General features: G+C 36.7%; 1 protein-coding gene across 3 annotated transcripts in view; it reads left to right on the top strand.

Annotated features, from left to right (window-relative positions):
- Positions 1-24,274, top strand: part of FAM184A (family with sequence similarity 184 member A) — a 122,164-nt gene that overhangs the window by 58,320 nt on the left and 39,570 nt on the right. For all 3 annotated transcript variants that reach the window (XR_006202804.1, XM_042939714.1, XM_042939713.1), the window contains exons 7-9: positions 11,269-11,430; positions 14,449-14,570; positions 15,221-15,371. Coding sequence is in view for 2 of the 3 variants with exons in the window: in XM_042939714.1 (XP_042795648.1) it covers positions 11,269-11,430; positions 14,449-14,570; positions 15,221-15,371 (435 nt within the window). In the remaining variant the exon portion in view is untranslated. The remainder of the gene's footprint in view (positions 1-11,268; positions 11,431-14,448; positions 14,571-15,220; positions 15,372-24,274) is intronic.

The raw sequence follows: 24,274 nt of genomic DNA, 5'->3' as shown, positions 1-24,274 counted from the left end.
ATTTAAAAATTCTAATATTGTTTGTTCTTTTCCTTTCTCTCTGTAGCCCAGGTTCACCTGTACCCTAGAATAGCCACACCTGTTGTCTTTTTTTTCCCTTCCATTCCAGTTCATCCTTCATGTGTGTGGACAGTCTTGTCTTGCAGAGTGCTCTTCCTAAGACAAGTTCTTGTCTTGACATTTCTCATCTTGTCAGCTGTTCCTGCCTCAATAGCGTCATCTCTCCCAAGATTGTCTAAGTCCTGCTTTCTCATCACTCAGCTGCTGCTCACAGAAACCATGCCAACACAGGAGTGCCCCTGGGCATGCTAATCATTTGCACCCAGTCTTCTTTACTTATCTTTAAACATTTATTCAGAGAAGGCACCAATCACTGTATTTGGGAATGATAGAATTAAGACTGTTGCAGGTTTCCCCTGCTTATCTGTAGGTAGAGTGTCCTCAGAAACCTTTTGTAAGCTGAAATAGTGTAAGGTGAATAAGCAGTTATGATTAATTTATATGGAAAATTGAGCATTCCAAGACCCCAAAATTAACCTCTCTTAGGCTTTTCTGATACCTTAGGACCCATCTTGCTAACAGATACACACAAAAAATATCCAGCAACTGCACAGATGCTCACAGACACAGTTCAAAGCTATGGTAGTGTGATACTGAAATGCTGAGTGCGGTTCCGAAGGAAGGAACTAGGTGGGGCCCTCTCACTTCCTGGGGTGCGTGCTGTTTCTGTGAGGGTTCACTGCAAAACAGATGCTGAATGCTATTTTATTTTTTGCCTTTTTTTTTGTAAAAGTGAAAATCTCTCCAGATTATTTCTGTTAGCAAAAATAGGTACTACTGTAGGTATTTTGTGAAAGTGAAGTAGCATAAAATGAACTTTCAAAAAGCAGGTGTTTTAGCTATATTAGATTAGGTCAGCCTCTCTTCTCTTGTCCAAGATAATTCACTGCTGCTCCATATTTGTATACTTCTCTTGGCAGGATATGATCCTTGCAGTTATGGTGTCCTGCTCTCATTAGAAGGCAGTTTAGTGACCATCTGTGTTTCTCATTAAGCTCCCCCAGGGTCTCCTCTCAGTTGCAAATGGTTTAAGCATTCCTGCAGTCTACACACTGTAATCTCACTGAGAAGAGCTATAATAAACATGTAATTGATTTTCCTTTTAGATACTTTCTCAATTATGCTTTAGTACCCTGGTAATGTTTTGGTACCATATTAGAATATGCCCCAAGAGGAAAGAATTGAAAATGGTGGAGCAGCATGGAGACCCTCAGCTCATCTCATCCCTGAAACACAGGTAGATCAGCACCAAACCATTTTGCACACCTAGGAAATTGATATGAGGATTAACACAATGATATGCATAACTTGAGCCACAGAACTCAGCAGGAATTCACCCCAAAAGAGAAAACAGGAAGAAATGACAGGCAGGGGCTTAATCAACACAGATCTAAGCAAGATGTCTGAACTAGAATTTAGAATCACTATAGTAAGAACACTAGCTGCGGTCGAAAAAAGCATAGAATCCCCTTCTCTGGAGATAAAAGAAGTAAAATCTAGTCAGGATGAAATTAAAAATGCCATAATTGAGATGCAATCTTGAATGGATACCACGGCAGCAAGGATGGATGAAACAAAGCAACAAATCAGTGATATAGAAGACACAATTATGGAGAATAACGAAGCAGAAAAAAGAGGAAAACAAAGGTGAAAAAACATGATAAAAGACTTAGAGAACTCAGTGTCTTATTAAAAAGGAATAACACCGAAATCATAGGAGGCCAAGAAGATGAACAGAGAAAAAGGGGGCAGATGGTTTATGTGAGCAAATGATAGTGGAAAACTTTCCTACTCTGAGGAAGGACACAGACATCAAAATCCAAGAAGCACAGAGAACTCCCATTAGATTCAACAAAAACCAAACATCACCAAGGCATATCATAGTCAAATTCACAAAATACACAGACAAGGAGGGGGCACCTGGGTGGCTCATTGGTTAAGCATCTGACTTTGGCTCAGGTCATGATCTCACAGTTTGTGAGTTCAAGCCCCGTGTAGGTCTCTGTGGCTTGGAGCCTAGAGCCTGCTTCAGATTCTGTCTCTGTTTCTCTCTGCCCCTTCCCTGCTTGTACACACGCTGTCTCTCAAAAATAAATAAATAATAAATAAAATACACAGACAAGGAAAGAATTATGAAAGTAGCAAGGGGAAAGAAGTCCTTAACCTATAAGGGAAGGCAGATCGGGTTTGCAGTAGACCTATCCACAAAAAGTTGGCAGGCCAGAAAGGAGTGGCAGGATATATTCAACGTGCTGAATTGGGAAAATATGCAGCCAAGAATTCTTTATCCAGCAAGGCTGTCATTTGAAATAGAAGGAGAAATAGTTTCTCAGACAAACAAAAACTAAAGGAGTTCGTGGCCTCTAAACTAGCCCTGCAGGAAATTTTAAGGTGGACTCTTTGGGGAAAAGATGAAACAAAACCATGAAGACCAAAAGCAACAAAGACTAGAAAGGACCAGAGAACATTACCAGAAACATCAAGTCTACAGGCACCACAATGGCACTAAATTCATATCTTTCAGTACTCACTCTAAATGTCTATGGACTGATTGCTCCAATCAAAAGACATAGGGTATCAGAATGAATAAGAAAACAAAACCGATCTATATCTGCTTACAAGAGACCCATTTTAGACCGAAAACACCTGCAGATTGAAAGTAAGGGGATGGAGAACCATCCATCATGCCAGTGGTCATCAAAAGAAAGCTTGAATAGCCATGCTCATATTAGACAAACTAGATTTAAAATAAAAACTGTAACAATAAATGAAGAAGGGCATTATATCATAATTAAGGGGTCTATCCACCAAGAAGATCTAACAATTGTAAATATTTATGTCCCAATGTGGAAGAACCCAAATATATAAATCACATTTATATATTTACATTATATATAAACTTACGTATGTTTTATTATAATTGTGTGATTAACACAAACATAAACTCACTGATAATAATACCATAATAGAGGACCTTAACACCCCACTTACAATAATGGACAGATCATCTACGTAGAAAATCAACAGGAAACAAAGGCTTTGAATGACACACTGGAATGGATTGACTTAACAGATATATTCAAACCATTTCATCCTAAAGCAGCATATACACATTCTTCTTGAGTGCACATGGAACATTCTCCAAAATAGATCACATACTGGGACACAAATCAAGCCTTAACAAGTACAAAAAGATCGAGATCATACCTTGCATATTTTCAGACAACACTATGAAACTTGAAATCAATGACAAGGAAAAATTTTGAAAGGTCTTGAATACTTAAAGAACATCCTACTAAAGAATGAATGGGTTAACCAAGAAATTAAAGAGGAAATTGAAAAGTACAGGGAAGCCAATGAAAATGGAAACACACCAGCCCAAAACCTCTGGGATGCAACAAAGGCTGTCACAAGAGGGAAATATATAACAATCTAGGCCTTCCTAAAGAAGGAAGAAAGGTCTCAAATACACAACCTAAACTTTCACCTAAAGAGCTGGAAAAAGAATAGCAAATAAAGCCCAAACCAGCAGAAGAAGGGAAATAATAAAGAGTAGAGCAGAAACCAATGATACCGAAATCAAGAAAACAGTAAAACAGATCAATGAAACCAGGAGCTAATTCTCTGAAGGAGTAACAAAATTGATAACGCTCAGCCAAATTATCAACAAGGAAAGGACCCAAATAAATAAAATAACAAATGAAAGAGGAGAGATCACAACCAACACTGCAGAAATACAAACAATAATAAGAGAATATTATGAGCAATTATATGTCAACAAATTGGGCAATCTGGAAGAAATGCACAATTTCCTAGAAACATCTATCAAAACAGGAAGAAATAGAAAACTTGAACAGACCCATAACCAGTAAAGAAATTGAATCAGTACTCAGAAGTCTCCCAACAAACATGAGTCCAGGGCCAGATGGCTTTCCAGGAGAATTCTACCAGCAGCTTACTACCTGACATGTCTCCAGAGGCAAGGGAAACAAAAACAAAAATGAACAATAGGAATCTCATCAAGATAAAAAGCTTCTGCACAGTGAAGAAAACAATCAGGAAAACTAAAAGGCAACCAATGTAATGGGAGAAGATATTTGCAAATGACATATCAGATACAGGGTTAGTATCCAAAATCTATATAAAAAAAAAAAAAACTTACCAAACTCAACACCCAAAAGACAAATAATCCAGTGAAGAAATGGGCAAAATACATGAATAGACACTTTTCCGAAGAAGACATCCAGATGGCTAACAGACACATGAAAAAATGCTCCACATTACTCATCGTGAGGGAAATACCAATCAAAACCACAATGAACTCACACCTGTCAGAATGGTTAAAATTAACAACTCAGGCAACAACAGATGTTGGCAAGGATGCAGAGAAAGAGGGATCTTTTGCACTGCTGGTGGCAATGCAAACTGGTATAGCCATTCTGGAAAAAAGTATGGAGATTCTTCAAAAAATTAAAAATAGAACTCCCCTACAATCCAGCAATTGCACTACTAGGTATTTATCCAAGGGATACAGGTATACTGTTTCGAAGGGCACATGCACCCCAATGTTTATAGCAGCATTATCGACAATAGCCAAAGTATGGAAAGAGCCCAAATGTCCATTGACTGATGAATGGGTAAAGAAGATGTGGTATATATATTCAATGGAATATTATCCAATGATCAAAAAGAATGAAATCTTACCATTGGCAACAATGTGGCTTGAACTAGAGTGTATTATGCTAAGCAAAATAAGTCAGTCAAAGGCAAATATCATATGATTTCATTCATATGTGGAATTTAAGATACAAAACAGATGAATATAAGGGAAGGGAAGCAAAAATAAAACAAAACAGAGAGGGAGACAAATCACAGGAGACTCTTAAATATAGGGAATAAATTGAGGGTTGCTGGAAGGGTGTTGGATAGGGGGAAGGGCTAAATGGGCAAGGGGCATTAAGGAGGGCATTTTTTGGGATGAGCACTGGGTGTTACATGTAAGTGATGAATCACTAAATTCTGTTCCTGAAAACATTATTATGCTTTATGTTAACTATCTTGTATTTAAGTTAATAAAATAAAAAAAGAACCACTCCCCAAGAATTTGCCTGGCTCATCCCTCTGTATGTACCTACCCTTTCCTTCAGCCTGGACATCTTTTTTTTTTTTTTTTTTTTGTCCTACTTTGCTGGATAAAATGCCTAGAGATAATAAGTTTTCTTGTTTTGTTTCCTGCTCTTAAAGTGAAGGATGTCAAGATTTTATAGTTAGTTATCATGCTTCTCTAAAATTTTATTTTGTAAATGTTCTTTATCAGGTTTAGGAATTCTCTTATAATTCTAGTTTCCTAACTTAAATCACAAATTGATGTTGATTTTTCTGCATCTGTCGAGATCATACTTTTTTTCTTTAATTTGTTAATGTGGTACCTTGTATTAATTTTCAAGTATTAAATCAACTTTGGATTTCTAAAGTAAGCCCAAGGTAGTCATAATAGATTCTATATATCTTTTTGTGTATAATAACTAGATTCAGTTTATTAATATTCATTTTGGGAGTTTTTTAAGCCTAGGTTCAACTAATATTGCTTTGTACTTTTCCCTTTTAATACCGTCCTTTCTAGTTTTGAAATCAAGGTCCTATTAGCCTCTTAAAATGAAAGACTTATATCCTTTTCTGTTCTATGGGAGATTTGTGTGAGATTGACATGCTTTTTAAACTTTAACTGCATCATGGTTAAATATTGTTTGTATGAAAGCAATTTTTAAATTTTTAAATTCATCAAAGAAATTTAATATTCTGGGTGTGTCCAATTTTTCAATGTAGTCTTGTATCCCAGTTCATTAAACAAGATTTTAAGTTATTTTCTTCAATATTCTGTGTTCCAAATATTGTATTCTTTTTGAATTTTATCTTTTTTATATATCATTTACTAAAAACTGATACTTTGATGGTGGATTTATTTCTTATATTCTTTCAATTTTTGCTTTAAATATTTAAAAGTTTTGTTATGTGCATACAAATATAAAATTTTTTTAGCTACTTAATGAATCATGATTTGTGGTTTAGTCTGTGTTGTTTGATAGTGTGTCACCAGCTTTATTTTGGTTTGTTATGATTGGTATATCTTTTTCCATCTACTGACCCTTTGTTTTTCTGCATCCTCATGGTTACACAAATCATGGAATCATGATTTGTGGTTTGGTCTGTGTTGTTTGATATTGTGTCACCAGCTTTATTTTGGTTTGTTATGATTGGTATATCTTTTTCCATCTACTGATGGTTACATGTGCCTCTTGCCAACCACATATAGCTGCATTTTATCTAGTTTTAAGTTTATTTTATTTTATTTTGTTTTATTTTATTTTATTTTACTTTATTTTAAAGTTTATTTATTTTGAGTGAGAGTGCACATGAGGGAGGGAAAGAAAGAGGGAGAGAGAAATTTCCATGTAGGCTCCACTCAGCACAAAGCCCAACACAGGGATTGATCCCACAACAGCAGAATCATGACCTGAGCCTAAATCAAGAGTCAGATGCCCAACTGACTGAGCCACCCAGGCACACCTGAAGTTTGTACCTTTTAAATAGAGATTTTATTCCATTTACATTTATTGTATGGAAAGTAGATATATCTATGGAAAGATAGGGGGAAAGAATTAAGGGGTACTTCATAAAGACTGAGAGTGATTGTTTTAGAAAAAAAATTAATGAATGTATTATCTTCATAAGATGGATCTTGATACTCTTAGAATTGATAAAACCTAAAAACATAAGTAGGTCGGCTAGGGATTTCAGTGATAAATTCATGAATGCCCAAATCATATGAAGATATATTAAGGGAAGCTAGTGAGTCTAAAATCTCAGGGGGAGGATAATCCTGTTATCCTATCAAATGTTATTTGGGGTCACCTTTGAGGACAAAATACTAGACTGGTCAATAAAATCTGTTACAGTCTTTTTAAATGTTCTGATGTAAGTTGTAGATTTTCTTCTGGACATAAGATTTTTAAGCATATACATACAGTAGTTTGTTACAATAAAAATCATTTGGCTTTATTATAAAATGTTGTATCACAGATGATACACTACCTGACACATAAGAGATCAGTATTTGCAAATGAAATATTTGTTGAATGAATAAAACTCATTGAAAACTAAGTCAACTTAGTTTAATAATAATAAATAAGATTATTAGTTTTCTATTGCTGTGTAACAGATTACCAAAAACTTAGTGGCATCACACAGCTCATATTTATTACCTCATGGTGTTGTGGGTCAGGAGTCCAAGTATGGGTTAGCTGGGTCCTCTGTTCAGGATCTCACAAGGCTGAAATCAAGGTGATAGCCATACTGCAGTCCCATTTGAGGTACAGGATCCTTTTTTAAGCTTACTGGTTGTTGTCAGAATTCATTTCTTTGTGGCTGTATGACTGGGGTCCCTGTTTCTTGATAGCTGTTGACCAGAAATTGCTCTCTACTTCTAAAAGCCCCCCTCAAGCCCTTGCAACATGACTGCCTCCTCTTATAACATAGCAGTTTACTTGTTCAAGGCTGTCAGGAAAACTTCAGTGGCTTTGAATTTCTCTGGTTTCTCCTAAGGGCTCACCCAATTATGTCAGACCCACCTAGAGTAGTATCTTTTTGGATAACCTTAAAGTCAACTACAGTTAAGGATCTTAATTATATCTACAAGATCCCTTTTGCTAAATAACATAATACAATTATGGGAGCAAATCCCATCATATATGCCTAAGTCCCAGGGAAAGTGAGGGTCAGAGAGGGGTCATATTAGAATTCAGCCTACTGCAACACACAAATAACTAATTTCTCTGGCTCCTGTAGTGGCTACACTAGCATTTAGGTAATAGAAGACAAACAGGTTATTTATTGTGATGATTTAGAGAACAGGATTGAGTTTCTAAAGTCTGTTCTGGAATATCCATAATATATTCCTTTCAAAGGCACTGATTGGTACGTGCTAAAGTTTTGAACATTGCTCTTTATGAACTTAAGCAATTTTACAAAAAAAAAAAAAGTAAGAACATGAGGAACGTTTTCAGAATTCCAGATTTTCTAATGGTATTTAATATGTGTATGTGCATTTTAGTATGGTTGCAATCTATATTCACAGTACTTTGTGTACTTGATTTATAAAACTTTTTTACATATAAATATTTACATTTAATTTTGTCTACATGTTAGTCATTTAAAATATTCATATAGTGTTCCATTATATATCTTTACCATAGTTGCTTAAACATTTTCTTTGTTGAGCATTGAATGTTTTAAATATTTTATTATAAAGATAATTTTAAGGAGTTGCTCCCTCTTAACTTGAGGAGAAAGGATGATCGTGCAAAGGCCATGGCCAGTATGGCAGGATTGCGGTTTCCTAAGGCCAGTACTTTGTCCTCATCAGTGACCAACCAAGGTGTATTTCAGCCATCAGCCCTGAAACCCTGAGGAGCCTGGGGTATTAGAGAAGACTTCTCTGAATGCTGTTTATCAGTGTCTTATTTTTACTGGTAATTGGATAAATTATCAGTTCTATTAATACTTTTGTTCATTTTTAAAAATTACTTCCTTTTTGTGTAACTCTTGCCCTCAATGAAATTACTGGGTCAGAGTAGGAATAATGTTATACGTCAAGTTATTTATTACTAAATTGGTCTCCAGAAAAGTTGGAACTACAGTCCGGTGACATCAGTAATATTGTATATCTTTTATGATTTGGGAAACATTTATTGACTACATGATATCTTCTAGATGGTAGGGATACTTTGACAAAATGTCAAGGAACTCATAGTTTCAAGTGACTGTTATGAATTGGTGATAAATACAATGTATTTTTAAAGTTCAGAGGAGGGAGTGATTCTCTACCATTAAGTGTTCATAAAAACTCTGGAGAATGTGATATTGGAGAATTTTTAAATGTGGTATGGGAGGTAGTCTTTGAAAGGTGGGTGTAAATTTTCCAGCTGTAAGAATGATGAAAGACGGTATGGGTATGAAGATTAGTATAAGTAGGGTCATATTGGTATACAAGCTATAATGCCTTGGTGAACCATAAACAGTTATTATTTATTTCTAATGTTTAATTGTGCAGCATTTTAAGGTTTTTGTCCATTTAAACATATCAATTCTGTCTAATTATATTCTTAGTTTCTTGAACAGATCTTCTCTATTCTTTATGGTAATAACTACAATACTAAGTTTTTTCTTTTTTCTTTTTCTTTTCTGCAATTTATTTATTTATTTATTTATTTTTGAGACAGAGCATGTGAGCAGGGGACGGGCAGAGAGAGAGGGTGAGAGAGAACCCCAAGCAGGCTCTGCACCATCAGCACAGAGCCCATTGTGGGGCTCCATCTCACAAACTGTGAGATCATGACCTGAGCTGAGACCAAGAGTCAGATGCTTAACTGACTGAGCCATCCAAGCATCCCTATCAGTTTTTTTCATGTATTCCATTTGTGCATGTAACTCTTATTCATTTGAAAATTATCTGGATTGTGAAACAAAATTTTTTTGGCAAGCCGGATCAACACAAAAAGTAAAGATACAAATAAGCTAGATTGATTAGAGAAAGGAGGCATAAATTCAGTGACAGAGAAAATGTTAAAACATGGAATGAATATCATATTCTATTCTTTAAATTAGGAAAAAAGATGACTTTGTATAAAATTTTAAATTTCTGAAATGACTCAGAGTAGTTGATTAACTTGACCGAACTAATTATAACCACGAAATAAAGACTTCCAACATGTATCTAGAGAGGCACCAGGCCCAGAGGATTTTAATGGATGAATTTCATTAAAAATTTTAAGAAACAGAGGGGCTCCTGGGTGGCTGGCTCATTTGGTTAAGGATCCAAGTCTTTTTTTTCTTTTAAATTTTTTTTGTTTACATTTATTCATTTTTGAGAGACAGAGAGAGTGCAAGTGGGGGAGGGGCATAGAGAGAGGAAAACACAGAATCTGAAGCAGTCTCCAGCTCTAAACTGTCAGCACAGAGCCTGATGCAGGGCTCAAATCCATGAACCACGAGATCATGACCTGAGCCAAAGTCAGAAGCTTAACTGACTGAACCACCCAGGTGCCCCAAGGGTCTGAGTCTTGATTTTGTCTCAGGTTGTGATCTCATGGTTCATGGGATCAAGCCCCTAATTGGGCTCACGCTGCAGTGTGGAGCCTGCTTGGCACTGTCTTTTTTCCTCCCTTTCTGACCCTCCCCCACCTCAAATAAACAAACTTAAAATTTCAAATAAATCTTAACTATGAAAATATTTCAGAGTACAGAAAAAAATAGAAGCTTCTTCCCAGCTCATTTTATGAAGTTGGTATCCATCACCAGAATTGTCCAGTATATAAACATCTGTGTGGAAAGGGGACAGGAAAAGGGGTGCTGAATTGAGAGGAGGTTGAAGGAAAATGTTTATAATTTTCTTTATGGTGTCTGTATTTACAATGAGAAATATTCAGGTGTTATTTTTAAATTAGCAGTTTTCATTTCTGTCGAGTTTTGATCAGCTTGGCCATTTTATAAAATGAGATTTTTACTTCATATTGGTTTCCTAGATAATTTAAAGTATTTCATTTATTGATTTTAGTTCTCATAACTCGAGGATATAGATCTTCCTAATCAACAAATAGTCTTATTAACTCCTAATTTCAAGAGTATATATAAATCAACTCTTAACAATTATAGATACTGTATGGAAACAAAGAAATCACAATTTATTCTAATACACATTTACCAGCTTATCACTATTGACCTAAATCAGTCACTTTATAAATGGTAGGAGAACTGGGTTCAAATGAAGTATAAATGATTGAATTTTGAAGAGAAATTTTAAAAGTACTTTTTTATCTAAAAAAAATACTTTTTTCCCCTGTCTTTGATGTAATCATCTTGGTTCAGTTCCTTTGATAGAACTGGGAATTCTCTTTGTTAAAACAGGGCTTTGAATTATCCACCTATTTCCATGGTTGTCACAAAAAAGGGAAATCATAAATATGGAGGTCTTCACAAAAAAAACAACAACAGATGAAGTCTATCATGATTATTTAAGTGCTTCTTCCAAATTCATCAAAAAAGACCCATTCAGTAACACTACCATTAAAGAAAAGACTTTTAAGAAAACAAACGTGACTTTTGCTAATCGATAACAGTGAGGTATATTAAAAGTACTGTATTTACTTGCAGATTGGCCGCCTCCAAGATCTGGTAAGGAAAAGTGAACAAGGTCTTGGCTCTGCAGAAGGACTCATTGCTAGTCTTCAGGACTCCCAGGAAAGACTTCAAAATGAGCTCGATTTGACTAAAGGCAGGCTGAAGGAGACCAAGGATGCGCTACTGAATGTTGAGGTAATTTTATAGTCCTGCTATAAACATTAGCAAGGTAAAAATATAATTTAATTACTCTGCTTAAAGTTTCTTGTAAATAGACATTATATATAGTATATTAGTTTTGTAGGGCTTTCCTAGCAAAGTACTAAAACTAAGTGGCTTAAAACAACAGGAATTTATCCTCTCACCGTCTGGAGGCTGAAAGTCCAAAATCAAGGTGTTCTCAAGACTATTCTTCCTTTTCAACCTAGAAAGCAGGTCTTTCCTCACCTTTGCCAGCTCCTGGTAGCCCCAGGCCTTCCTTGGCTTGTGTCAGATTTCAGTTTCCTCCTTGGTGTTCAGTGGCATTCTTCCTGTGTGTCCTTACATATTCTTTTTTTTTTTTTTTTTTACTTTTCAGAGAGCGCAAGCAGGGGAAGGGGCGGAGGGAGAGAGAGAGAGAGAGAGAGAGAGAGAAAATCTTAAGCAGGTTCTACACTCAGCATGGAGCCTTACTCAGGGCTCAGTCTCACAATCCTGGGATCATGACCTGAGCCAAAATCAAGAGTCAGATGCTTAACCAACTGAGCCACCCAGGCTTCCCCCCTTTTTGCCCCACATCTTCTTCTTATGAGGCTACCCATCACATAGTACTAGGGGCTCACCCTATGACCTCTTAAGGAATTACATCTTCACTGACCCTATTTCCAAATAAGATCACATTCTGAGGTACAGGGGTTGGGATTTCCACATATCTCTTCAGGATCACAATTCAACCCATAACAATCAGGATGCACAATTCTTCTATTGGTAAGCATTCAAACTCTCATATGTAGCAACTAAACAATGCTCTGTCACCTACAAATTTTGAAAGGCTCTGCTCCCTTCCATTCTCACGGAGCAGAGCAAATATTTAGATTCCCTCAGAAAGTGGAGAAAAGAATCCATAACAACTAAGCGTATAGTTTCCAGAGAGTTCTTACTTTTCCTTCAGAGAGGTGATTTAGAGTGTGGGCTCTGAAGTCAGATTGGCTGGGTGTGATTTCTTGATCCATCGCTTAGTGTGTCACTTTGGGCAAGTTACTTATTCTAAGCCTCAATTTACTCATCTGCATATTGCAGGAGAGGGTAATAATACACCTCACACCACTACTGTAATAATTAAATGAGGTAAACCATTTACAGCACAGTGCTTAGTAAAATATCAAGCATTCAGGAAACATTGCCTTTTATTAATATTATTTCAAATTTAATTTTTGTAGCTTAGTATTGGAATCCGTTTCATTTCTCTAAGGTCCTTGCTCATATTTACATTGCTCTTCTATCAAGTAGTGGAATATACTAAGTGTTGTAAGCAAAACCTTAGCAACTGTCCATTTTTTTTGTTCTGCTGGACAGTTTTGATTGAGAAAATACAGATACTGCATCACAGTTTACTTCAGCTTTAGGTAAGCTCTTCAACAGCAGGTGTTTTCTCTGGATGTGAGTTTTTTCCCCTCCTCCCTGCTGAGTTTCGGTTGTGTATTACATAAATGAACCCATCATAAAATGGATATTGATCCCTGAGTATATGTCCAGTTGTTGGTTGATAACCTGTGAGGGATCCAGACACGGATAAGGCATGACTCTCTGCACTTAGGACATTTTAGGCCACAGTTGGGAAATAAGGAGTAAGATTCTGATGACAGTGATGATAATATTAGTTTAACATTTGTAAATCTGTAGTTGGGAGTTTATAGTTTCTCCCATTACTCAATCTTTCTGAGCCTGTTTCCTCACCTGTAACCTCCCCATGTTGCTATGAGGATCCCATGAGCTGATGGATGTGAAAACAGTTGGGGGAAAAAAGCAAGTATTTTCTTTACTTCTTTTCTTACCCCACTAATGTCTGATAAAGTACTTTGCAGTCAGTAAAAGAAATACTTCTTAAGTACTTCTACCTCATTTAATGCTGCCTGTGGTGGAAAAAGTAGTAGTTCCTAGAGGCAGAATACTTAGTGAAAAGGAAGGTTGGCTAAGATGGCCAAACCCAATTTTCAGAATTTACTGCTATAAGCCAGGTCACCAGTGTAGAATGGCAGTTTCAACATTGACTTGCTTCTCTCCCATTAATCTGGACATGCCCCTCAGCAGTGTTACAGCACATGCCATTAGTAAGGGGGTGATCCAGGAAGGGTCACTGTTAGAACAGAAGGAAGCACCATCATCTGTTCCTCTTCTGTGGGAGGCAGAGAGCAGCTCCACTGCTGGCGGGGACTGATGGTTGCCAGTGTCGTCCAAACAGTCTAGCCCTAGGCTCCGGAGAGCCACTTGATTGATGCTAATCTGCAGGGATTTCATATATAGCATATTATGTTTCCATAACACTAAACACATGGATCACTGTTTTGAAGTTACATAATAAAAATAGTAGCCAAAATGTCTTATAGTTATTTTAATCATGTCAGTGAAGTATAATTGTAATGCTTCAGCTTTGGATAAATAGCAGACTTTTGATTATAAATATGAATGAATTTGAAGAACGTATCTATGTAACGTGTACATATATGAAGATAATAGATACCCATGATATGGAAAGTTTAGTTAAGATTATTGGGGTGCCAGGTGGCTCAGTCAGTTAAGCATCGACTCTTGATTTTGGCTCAGGTCATGATCTCATGGTTTGTGAGTATGAGCCCAGCATCAGGCTCTGTGCTCATAGCACTGAGCCTGCTTGGGATTCTGTGTCTCCCTGCCCCTCCCCAGCTCTCTCTTTCTCTCAAAGTAGATAAATAAACATTTTTAAAAAGATTATTAATTATGCTAACTTTAAGCTATTTAAAATAATTTGTAAAATTAGAAGCCTTGATAAAACATAGTTTGCACAAGGACATTTAAAATATAAAATGTGTGCCACATACTGTCAGAAAATCTTGAGTAATTGTTATAGATGGCACTATCAGTTATTGTGCTGTAAGAATTTAAAAGTGATAATGCAAGCACGCTGCTTATTTGAAATAACCAGCAATAACCTTGCTTTTGAACACTTGTTTTCATTGAAAAATTTTTATTTTTCAGGGTGAGCTAGAACAAGAAAGACAACAGCATGAAGAAACGCTTGCTGTCATGAAAGAGGAAGAGAAGCTCAGAGTGGACAGAATGGCCCATGACTTGGAAGTAAAATGGACTGAAAACCTTAGGTACATTTCTTACTCTGTGATGTAATCTAATCAGTACAGATGTGCAGGGGCGCCTGGGGTAGCTCAGTCAGTTACGCGTCCAACTTCATCTCAGGTCATGATCCGTCGGGCTCTGTGCTGACAGCTTGGAGCCTGGGGCCTGCTTCGGATTCTGTGTCTGCCCCCCACCCGTCCCCTGCTTGTGCTTTGTCTCTCTCTCGCTTTCTCTCTCAAAAAAAAAAAAAAAAACAAAACAATGTGCAAAGATGTTTTTCTGTTATATGGCTTACATTGTCTTATTGTTAAAATCATAGGGACAGTATTTTTAATGAATTTTTTTCATGATTAGATGCAGAGAAATTGGAACTCTTTTTTTCTGCTTGAATACTTTTTCTCATTTTATTTTCCTGAATGTAAAATACTAACCTCAAGTCAGAAATCTTATTCTAGTACCTGTTCTGCCATTGTTAACTGACAAATCAATGATCATGGGTAAGTTACCAACTTGCTGTATAGTCCTGTAAGCCTGACTAAAATCATTAGTAACTCTTATTCTGAGTTGACTTTTGAGGAGGATTAATTAAATATGTAGAAAACCTGCGAACAACTGTATTATAGCTATTGAGAGGAATAATTCTCTTTAAAAAGTAAAAGTATTTGTTTTATTTTAGACAAGAGTGTTCTAAACTTCGTGAAGAGTTAAGACTACAACATGAAGAGGATAAGAAGTCAGCAATGTCTCAACTTTTGCAATTAAAAGAGAGAGAGAAAAATGCAGCCAGGGATTCATGGCAGAAGAAAGTAGAAGATCTCTTAAACCAGGTAATCAATAGTCTCTACATTATGGAAGTTCATTTCCTTGACATTCCCTAGCTAGGGAAATATTGTAAAATATTGTTTGTTAATTTCATTGTATTTTGGGTTTTTTTCTATAGGGCAAATTTAAAAATTTTTTAATGTATAAAATCAAGGAGACATATTCGTTAACTTGTGAAATGTTGTGTTAAATAATGTTACATCGGGAGCCCTAAATTCTGAAAAGAATTTCATGTTTTTGGTTTAATATTTGAACTGAACACATCAGGAATTTTTAAATGGGAAGGTTACCCATATTTTGAGAGTATAAAAAATGTTTTTAAGCCATCAGATATCATTTGGGTCCCGGAAGGTAAAATTTATTAAATGCATCCTGATTGCCTAAAACCATACCAGAAGTGAGCAATTTCCTTCTTTCTCACTAAAAGGATATTGCCTGTTACGCTTCAAAATGTTATCAACAAAAGGTAGTGATATTCCTAAATCTATCTTCTTATGTCAGGCTCACTTATTTCCATTTTTAACTATAATTAAACGAATGTGCACATTTTCACTCATTTTATACAACTTCTAACTATGAATTCTTAGCATTCTCCTGCAAAGCCAGTTATTAAATAAGACTGACTGCATGAGTCACCAGTTGATAAGCAAGTGCAGAGCTTAGACGAGAAGCAGCTCCATAATTTAGTGCTAGAAATCTACTATTATCTTTCTATTTGTGATCATGATGAATTTCACAAGAAACAGGAAAGGCTTTCTGTAAGATAATTTATTACATAGGTACATACATATAGTATCTTTCAAGAGTTCTTGGGGCCTGCCAATTTGTGTCTGTTCTCTCATAATAATTAGTAATGTTACTTTAAAAAGGGAGTATATACATGAATATTTATGAGTTTTTGTGAATAAATTTGCAACCTTTGAAACTCAGAAGGAAACAACTCTCACTAGAAGTTGGGCACCATGTTAGCATTGCTTAGGCTACCTTCTGTACACTTATTTTACATCCCTATTTAGAGACCTAGAAGGACAGATTCTGGGTACAGTGGTACTACCCCTCTGTGATGTTCTCTACTTAAAAAGATGCAATTAATTCAAATATATGGTAAAAAATAACCCCCCCACTGAAAGTCTGCCTTGTTTTTCAATCACAAAGTATTGACTAATAGACATTTTTTGGCTGGGTTTAGCAATGTAAAGAGGACCTACCACTTCTCCCACCTGTTTTCTATTATTATTTTATTATTCCTATAATCTCTCTTATAATTATCATATTTCATGCATGCTTCTCTGACATTTTTTTCTCCCCTCCCCGCACCCCGATATCTGGTCTGCGTTGTTTATCCCTGAAAGGAAATAATGCTTTGCATATGGTTTTAGTTCTGTGTATCATAAAATAATTTATTACATAATGGCTCCAATTTTTGCCAGCTTTACAGAAAGAATTTTTTTGATCAATTTTCAAAGCAGATTAACCATAAATATCAATATAACCAGGAATTAATTGCCTCCAAAGGTGAAACTGATCTGTGCTGCTCTATGCCATCGGTCCATTTCCAAAATTATAATGTCTTCCCCTCTCCCCCCTTCTAAAATACAAAGGGCATACACATTACCCTAGGTAAAACTGGCAAATGGCTGTTGCAGCTCAGGATCTTCTGTGCCTGAAGAAAGTTAAGAAAACAATTGAACAAAAGATTCTACATTGAAGTGAAAATGGTATTATGCTATCAAAGTTGCATTTTTTCCAGCTATGTGGGAGGACAAAAACTTCTAGCAGGAACAGCAAGTTGTTTTTTTTCTTTTAAGTTTATTTATTTATTTTGAGAGAGAGAGTGCAGGGGCAGGGCAGGGAGACTGAATCCCAAGCAGGCTCCACCCTGTCAGCACAGAGCTGGACCCAGGGCTCAATCCCATGAAGTGTGAGGTCATGACCTAAGCTGAAACCAAGAGTTGTAATGCTTAACGACTGAGCCATCCAGGCGCCCCAGGACCAGCAGGCTTTTTAATGGAACTTTGTTATGGACAAAAGAACCTTTTCCTCCTTCTTGGCCCTTTGGATCTTGTTCTGTTGGTTATTTTGGATGGATTCCTAGAGCCTGTGCCCTACACCTGCTCTACGGCTTTCCCCGTCCCTGATCCTACCAAGCCCTGTTCCTCATACTTTCCACCCCCAGCCCTGAGCCCTACAGCCATTTCATTCTGCGGGCCTCACTCATCCCCTTATCCCTAGCACTGCCAGGACCTTTTGCATTTAGGGAAAACAGACCCACCTTGGGGTTTGTGACATTTAAAGAGTAAGAGTGGGGAACAGAATTGGAACAGCCAGACCTTAGGCAGAAACATATATTGTGAAAAGTATCAGAGATCTGTGTTTTCACATATTTTAACTATTTCTGAGTGAACTGAAAATAAGTATTTTTGTGCCATGGTTTACCTGTATTTCATTTTGCTTAGAGCAAAGAAGAAATAATTTCTTTCCTGTGAACTTAGTCTCTTGAGAGTTAAATATGATTTAAACTTATCAAGAAATGGGTAAAGAAAGGCCTAAGAATTTCACTTTTCTTCAGATGTTTTTCACTTTATCAAAATTTCTCAAAGCTATTATTTTTATTCTGTGCTCTAATTTCATATTTTTAGTTTTAATATTTCATGGTGTTCTTTTTTCTGTCCAGTGATTACACCTTAGTCCAAAACTAGGTATGCTTCCTGGGCTAATCAGTGTGTACATTTAAATTCCTTTAAAATAAAAGAACTACATTTACTCTTCAACTGTAAAGAAAAGTAATTATATAGAGTCATCTGTGATCATATTTTTTCTATTTGTGATCCTAAAATGTCGTGATATATTTATTTCACCTTGTTTTCAGGGCAGATTTTATTTGGGGTCCAACTTGATGACTTTATATTCCAATTCTCTCATTCAGATCAGTGGACTGAGAAATTTGGGAGAGACATGGACTGTTCAGACATAGAACTGTGGAACTTTGTTGTTTGGGTCTGACTCTCCAGTTTGAACTTTGAGGCCCCAACGTTATTTAGCTGGTGATAGCCACCATTGTATATGACAAAGTTTTTACCCTCCACATATCTACAGTGTAATAGAGGAAGATTTGTATACAGATACCTACAGTAAAAGTCACTGCAGTGAGTGACTATAAATGGTCTGGAGAGTCTGTACTATAGGAGCAATGATATGCTGGGTCTGGCTCCTACCAGCTCACATAGTTGTGATTGTGTACAGGCCTTCTCAGCTCCATATTCTGGGACATGTTGGTGGCTGGGAGTATTTACACCACAAATATCAGCATGTGCTACATATCAGGGCTTTATTTTTCAGAGAGCCTACATCCTTATCAGCTTACTGCTTGGTGGGAATATGGAGTAGAGAAAGAGTGACATAGCCAAAGTGATTGGGAAAATTTTCATTAAAGAGGTCAGCTTTAATGTGACTTTCAAATACGGTAAAGGATGAACACAAATATTTTTACTCATTCTATGTTTTATTGAATATACTATTATTTCCCAAGCACAGTGTATAAGGAGTACAGAAAAATGAGGTGTGGACAGCTGGGGAGATAGGTCATTGTGAAAAATTTTGACTTCCAAGCATAGGAGTTCAGAGTTCACTCAGTAAGCTATGGGATTCTGTCAAAGGTTTATGGATAGGAGAGTACCATGTTGAAAATTTCATTTTAGGAAGCTTAATGTGGTTGTGATTTTGAAGTGAGGATGAAATGGAAACATCTCAATAATCTACAGTGTCTGAAACAGAACTCTTGAATACACATGATGCACCCAACCATCACCCCTCAACGGAAACCAGACTCCTCCTCCTAGACTCTGCTGTCCATTCACTGCTCAGCCATCTCTGACTCCTCGTGCTGTGCCGCCAATCAATTCATCAGCATTTCCTGCTGCTCTCCCTTCAAAGTACACCTAGGATCTGATCATTTCCCAGCATTCCCTCCCCTACCAGCTAGTCCAGGCCACTTGCAGTTCTCTCCTACACTGCAAATGGAATCTGCACTTGGTCTTCCTGCTGCTTCTCTTGTCCGCCTACATATTATTTCCCAACCAGCCAGAGTGATGCTTTTAAAATGTTAAGTTGGATCATGTTACTCTCTTGCTTCACACTTTCCACCATCAGATTATAATCCACACTTTTACTGTGGCCTGTAGTAGCTTTATGATTTGTCCCCTACCAACATCATCTCCTGCCATTCCTTCCCTTCCTTTTCTGCAGTCCTGCTGGAAGACTTGGAATTCCTGGAACACACACACACACACCAAGCTTAATCCATCTCAGGGCCTTTGCCCCTGCCTCCACATGGAACCCGTTTTCCCTAGATCTTTATGGCTTTCTTTCACTTTGTTCAATTCTCTGCTCAATCTTAACTCTTCAAAAAGATCTTCCTTAGCCACTTTCTCTAAAATAGCATCCTCCATCACTCTGTGTCCTCCTATTCTGCTTTGTGTTTCTTCAAAACACTTATTACTGTATAGCATCATATTATTTACACTGTTAGAATGTAGTTCCATGAGAGCTGGGCCTTTATCTGTGCTATTCACTGTTGCACACCCAGATGCTTAAACTCCCTGGCATATAGCAAGCACTTGATAGTTGTTTGATGGAGTGAACAAAAACAGACACGGCTACTGAAGAGGCATTTGTCAAACATATGAAGCACAAATAATTCTACCCATTTAGGACCTGAATTAAGTTTATTTCATTGAGAACACAAGGGAAACTATAAAGAAAAAAAACATGTAATTTGATGGAATACTTTGGTAAAGGTAAAAAAAAAATTTTTTTTTAATATTTCAAAAAAGTGCTGTTGATCAAGAACAACTGAGAAGCCAGCTTCCTATGGCTGTTGCAGACTGTGTTCTGATATTTATTAATTAATTTGTTAATTAATTAATTTATTTGTTTATTTATTTGAGAGAGAGAGAGAGCATTAGCTGGAGGGTGGGGGGCAGAGAGAGGTAGAGAGAGAATCCCAAGCAGGCTCCACCTGCCAGCACAGAGCCTGATGCAAGGCTCGAACCCATGAACTATGAGATCATGACCTGAGTTGAAGTTGGACACTTAACACACTAAGCCACCAAGGCACCCTGAAATAATTCTAACCTTTTTAAAAATATGGCTACTGAAAACTTTGTTTTTAATAAGAAAATTTAATTTTTTAACATTTATTTGTTTGTTTTGAGAGAGAGCATGAGAACAAGGGAGGGACAGAGAGAGGGATAGAGGATCCAAGGCAGGCTCCTTGCTGATAGCACAGAGCCCAGTCCAGGGCTTGAACCCACAAACTGTGAGATCATGACCTGAACTGAAGTCAGATGCTTAACTTACTAAGCCACCCAGGTGCCTCTGGCTACTGAAAACTTTTAAAATTACACACATGGCTCTCAGTTATAATGCTGTTAGACAGCAATGGTCTAGACTATTTAGATCAAAAATTCAAAGTAAATTTGGCTCAGTGCTCATTTTGCTAGCTCCATCTCCTAACTCTTAAATTAAGTTTTACATTAGGAAGGAATTCTCTTTAAAAACTGCATTTCTGCCTACTGAAAAAAAGATTATATTTGCATCAGTTTTTATGTTTTTTTAATTTTTTAATGTTTATTTTTTTGAGAGAGGGAGAGACAGAGTGCTAGCAGGGGAGGGGCAGAGAGAGAGAGAGAGAGAGGGAGACACAGAATCCGAAGCAGGCTCTAGGCTCTGAGTTGTCCGCACAGAGCCCAATGTCGGGCTCAAACTCAAACCACGAGATCATGACCTGAGCCTAAGTCAGACGCTTAACCGACTGAGCCACCCAGGCGCCCCTTATGTTTGTTTTAAAAGAATAACAATACTGCCTTTTAATGGAAGAACAGATACAAGTAGTTTCTGAGGTAGAGATTAGAAAGAGAGCTGGAATAATCATCTCTTCCCAGCTAGCTCAAAGACCTTGACAGAGCCCTGAGCAGTGATAGGACATCAATGAAGCTGACCCTGAAGGTTCTGAACCCTCTCCCTAGAAATTAGGAGAGCAGGAAACTATTTAGAAAAACATCAGAGATCTAGCTTGAGCCCGGGGAGAAGAGATGACTGGAGTAAGGAAAAGGGAAGTCAAAGGAAAAAGCAGAAGACCGAAGTGTAATAAAACATAGAGAAAAGCCACCTAGAATAGAGAGTGAGAATAGCAGGCAGGACCCAATTTTGCTTTCTCAGAAAATGTGCAATGGAATTAAAGTCTACCAAAACCCAGCCAACATCCATTATCTTCCATACTTTTAGTTCCTGGATTCAAAGTTAATATGCAGTCTTTTCTTTAGTAAATATGGAAGCTTGTTCTTCATTTCTCTTCAGTCAAAAAAATTTATGATGTTGGAGTCCCTGGGTGGCTTAGTCAGTTAAGCATCTGACTGGCTCAGGTTATGATCGCATGGTTTGTGAGTTCGAGTCCCACACAGGGTGAGTTCAAGCCCCACTGTGGGTGAACACGAGCCCTGCTTTGGTGAGCCTCGCTTCTCTCTCTCTCTCTCTGCCCCTCGTGGGACTCTGTCTCTCTTTGCCTGTTGCTCACTTGCACCCTCTCTTTCTTTAAAAAAAAATAATAATGACATTATTTTAACTATATTATATCCTCTTTTATCAGACTTAAGTTGTTAGTGTTCTTCATCTTGAGATTTTTTTTCCAAGATAAATAGTACTAAATTGTTTTCTGAATTAATTCGCAAATCTAAAAATGTTTCATTTTCTTTTCCCTACCCAAACCTCCCTTTTTAGAAGTTTATCCAGTTCTTAAATTGGTACCTTTAGGAGAAGAGACTGAAGAGATGGAACAATGATGCCTACACCTGGCTTTAAAAAGAGATGCTTAAAATACTGGGTAGTGATTAATGTGTACTAAGCATATATATAAGTTCTGCAAAATACCATAGTAAGACCTTTGATGAAATGCAGAGCAGTTTGTGCCTCTTTCAGAGGTAGCAGGACCCAGAACACATCTGAAAAATACTTACGAACATTGAGATAGCACTGTAGTAACAAATCAACTTAATATATTTGTATTTCATATGACAAGGTACTAAAAAAAGCATTTTGGATCTGAAAAATTTCAATGGGTATATGATTATACAGTTATTTAAGATAATCTCTGAGGAAAGTGTTAAAAATTATCTAACATTAGCTTGTCTCTACTTTAATTTCATTTATTGTGTGCCTGTTATTACTACTTTAGTTTAAATACTGAACAATTATTCATGAATTTTTCTTCAATTTTTTGCTTTAGGAGAATTATTTTTTTAATTTTTTTTTTTTTTTTTTTTTTTTTTTTTTTTTGAGAGAGAAAGAGCACGAGCAAGGGAGGGGCAGAGAGAAAGGGAGACATAGAATCTGAAGCAGGCTCCAGTCTCTGAGCTGACATCACAGAGCCTGATGAGGGGCTCGAACTTGTGAACCACAAAATCATGACCTGAGCCGAAGTCGGATGCTTAACCGACTGAGTCACCCAAGCACCCCTAGGATAATTATTAAAGTTGTGATTTTCACTCTTAAAACTTAAGGTTGTTGGTTGCTTTTCTGTAGATATTAGTAAAACTTGAAATTAATATTAGAAAAGGACTTTACATAATTTGCTTTAAAAAATTACCATATTATATATTAAATATTGAATTTTGGAACATTTCATTAGGCTTTAACGTATTTTACTTGAATTGCAGTGTAAGATCATTGTACCTATTGTTTCAAGGTAATCAAAAATTTGATAAATGACGTTTCTTGTTTTAGTAATGAGAATTTTATTCTGTCGACATTTGATGACATTTTGACATCTGTCAAAAATTTAGTGCTGATAACACCATGTAGTGTGCTAGACCCATAATGGAGTCATAATAATCTCTGCCTTCCCAATGCTTATAATCTAGAAAGGAAGGAAAATAGAAATAACAGTTGGATACATTAACTCATTATAATTGTAGTACACATGTGTACCATGGGAACCTAACATAGTCTGGAAACTTGGGGAAGGTTTCTTTGCCTATAGGATCCTTTACCTAAGACCTGGAAGAGAGGCAGGAATCAGGGAAAGAGGAAAAGAACAGCATCCTAAGCAGAAGGGGACATATGTGCAAAGGCCCTCAGGCAGCCCCCAAACACCTTTGCTCTGGAGAGTAGAGAGCCAGGAAGCTGGGGAGGTAAGCAGGGTTGGATCACTTGGGGTCTTGTGATCCCCAAGGCTGGGAGTTTATCTAAAGAGCAATGAGGAGCTGTTGGAAGATTTTAATCAGGAGTATGAAATATTCAAGTATTATAATTTCAAAATTCTGCAGAATGGAGAATAGAATACAGTGGGACAAGTTAGGTGCCATTCAACAAATATCGTTCCCTCTTGTCGGTCTTTGTTTTGATCAATATTTTGAGGACAAATAGTATATTTGGTATACTCACTAGTTCATTTCTGTGAGAGGATACGTTTCGAAGTCTTAGAATCTTTTGGCCTCTGTCAACAGGATTTCTGCATGATTTGGATGTATGTATTTTTTCTAAATAACTTTTTTCTTTTTAGCTTTGAAGCTTTCTTTTTACTGCTTATGTTATTATGGGGGAAAGGAAAAGTAAGGTAGAGAGTAGCAAAAACTAAATAATAAAATTCCATATCATTCAGTCTTTAAATAAGCATTCATTGATCCATTTACATTTTGCCACATACCTTTAGGCACTTTGGATACAAACTGTGAATAAGACAGTCATTGTCCTCCAAAAGCCTGTAATTCAGTGGATTTTAATATTTATATACCAATATGTTTACAAATTGCAAACATGTAAAACCTTGTGCTATTTTCTAAATGAATAAACTCAGGTTTAGAATAAATGTGATGACTCCTAAGAGCATAGTTTCTTACATACAAAGCTCTAA

Source organism: Panthera leo, chromosome B2, assembly GCF_018350215.1.
Source record: "Panthera leo isolate Ple1 chromosome B2, P.leo_Ple1_pat1.1, whole genome shotgun sequence".
NCBI classification, from domain to species: domain Eukaryota; kingdom Metazoa; phylum Chordata; class Mammalia; order Carnivora; family Felidae; genus Panthera; species Panthera leo.
Note: the sequence above shows the minus strand (reverse complement) of the source record. Positions and strands in the feature narration are given on the sequence as shown.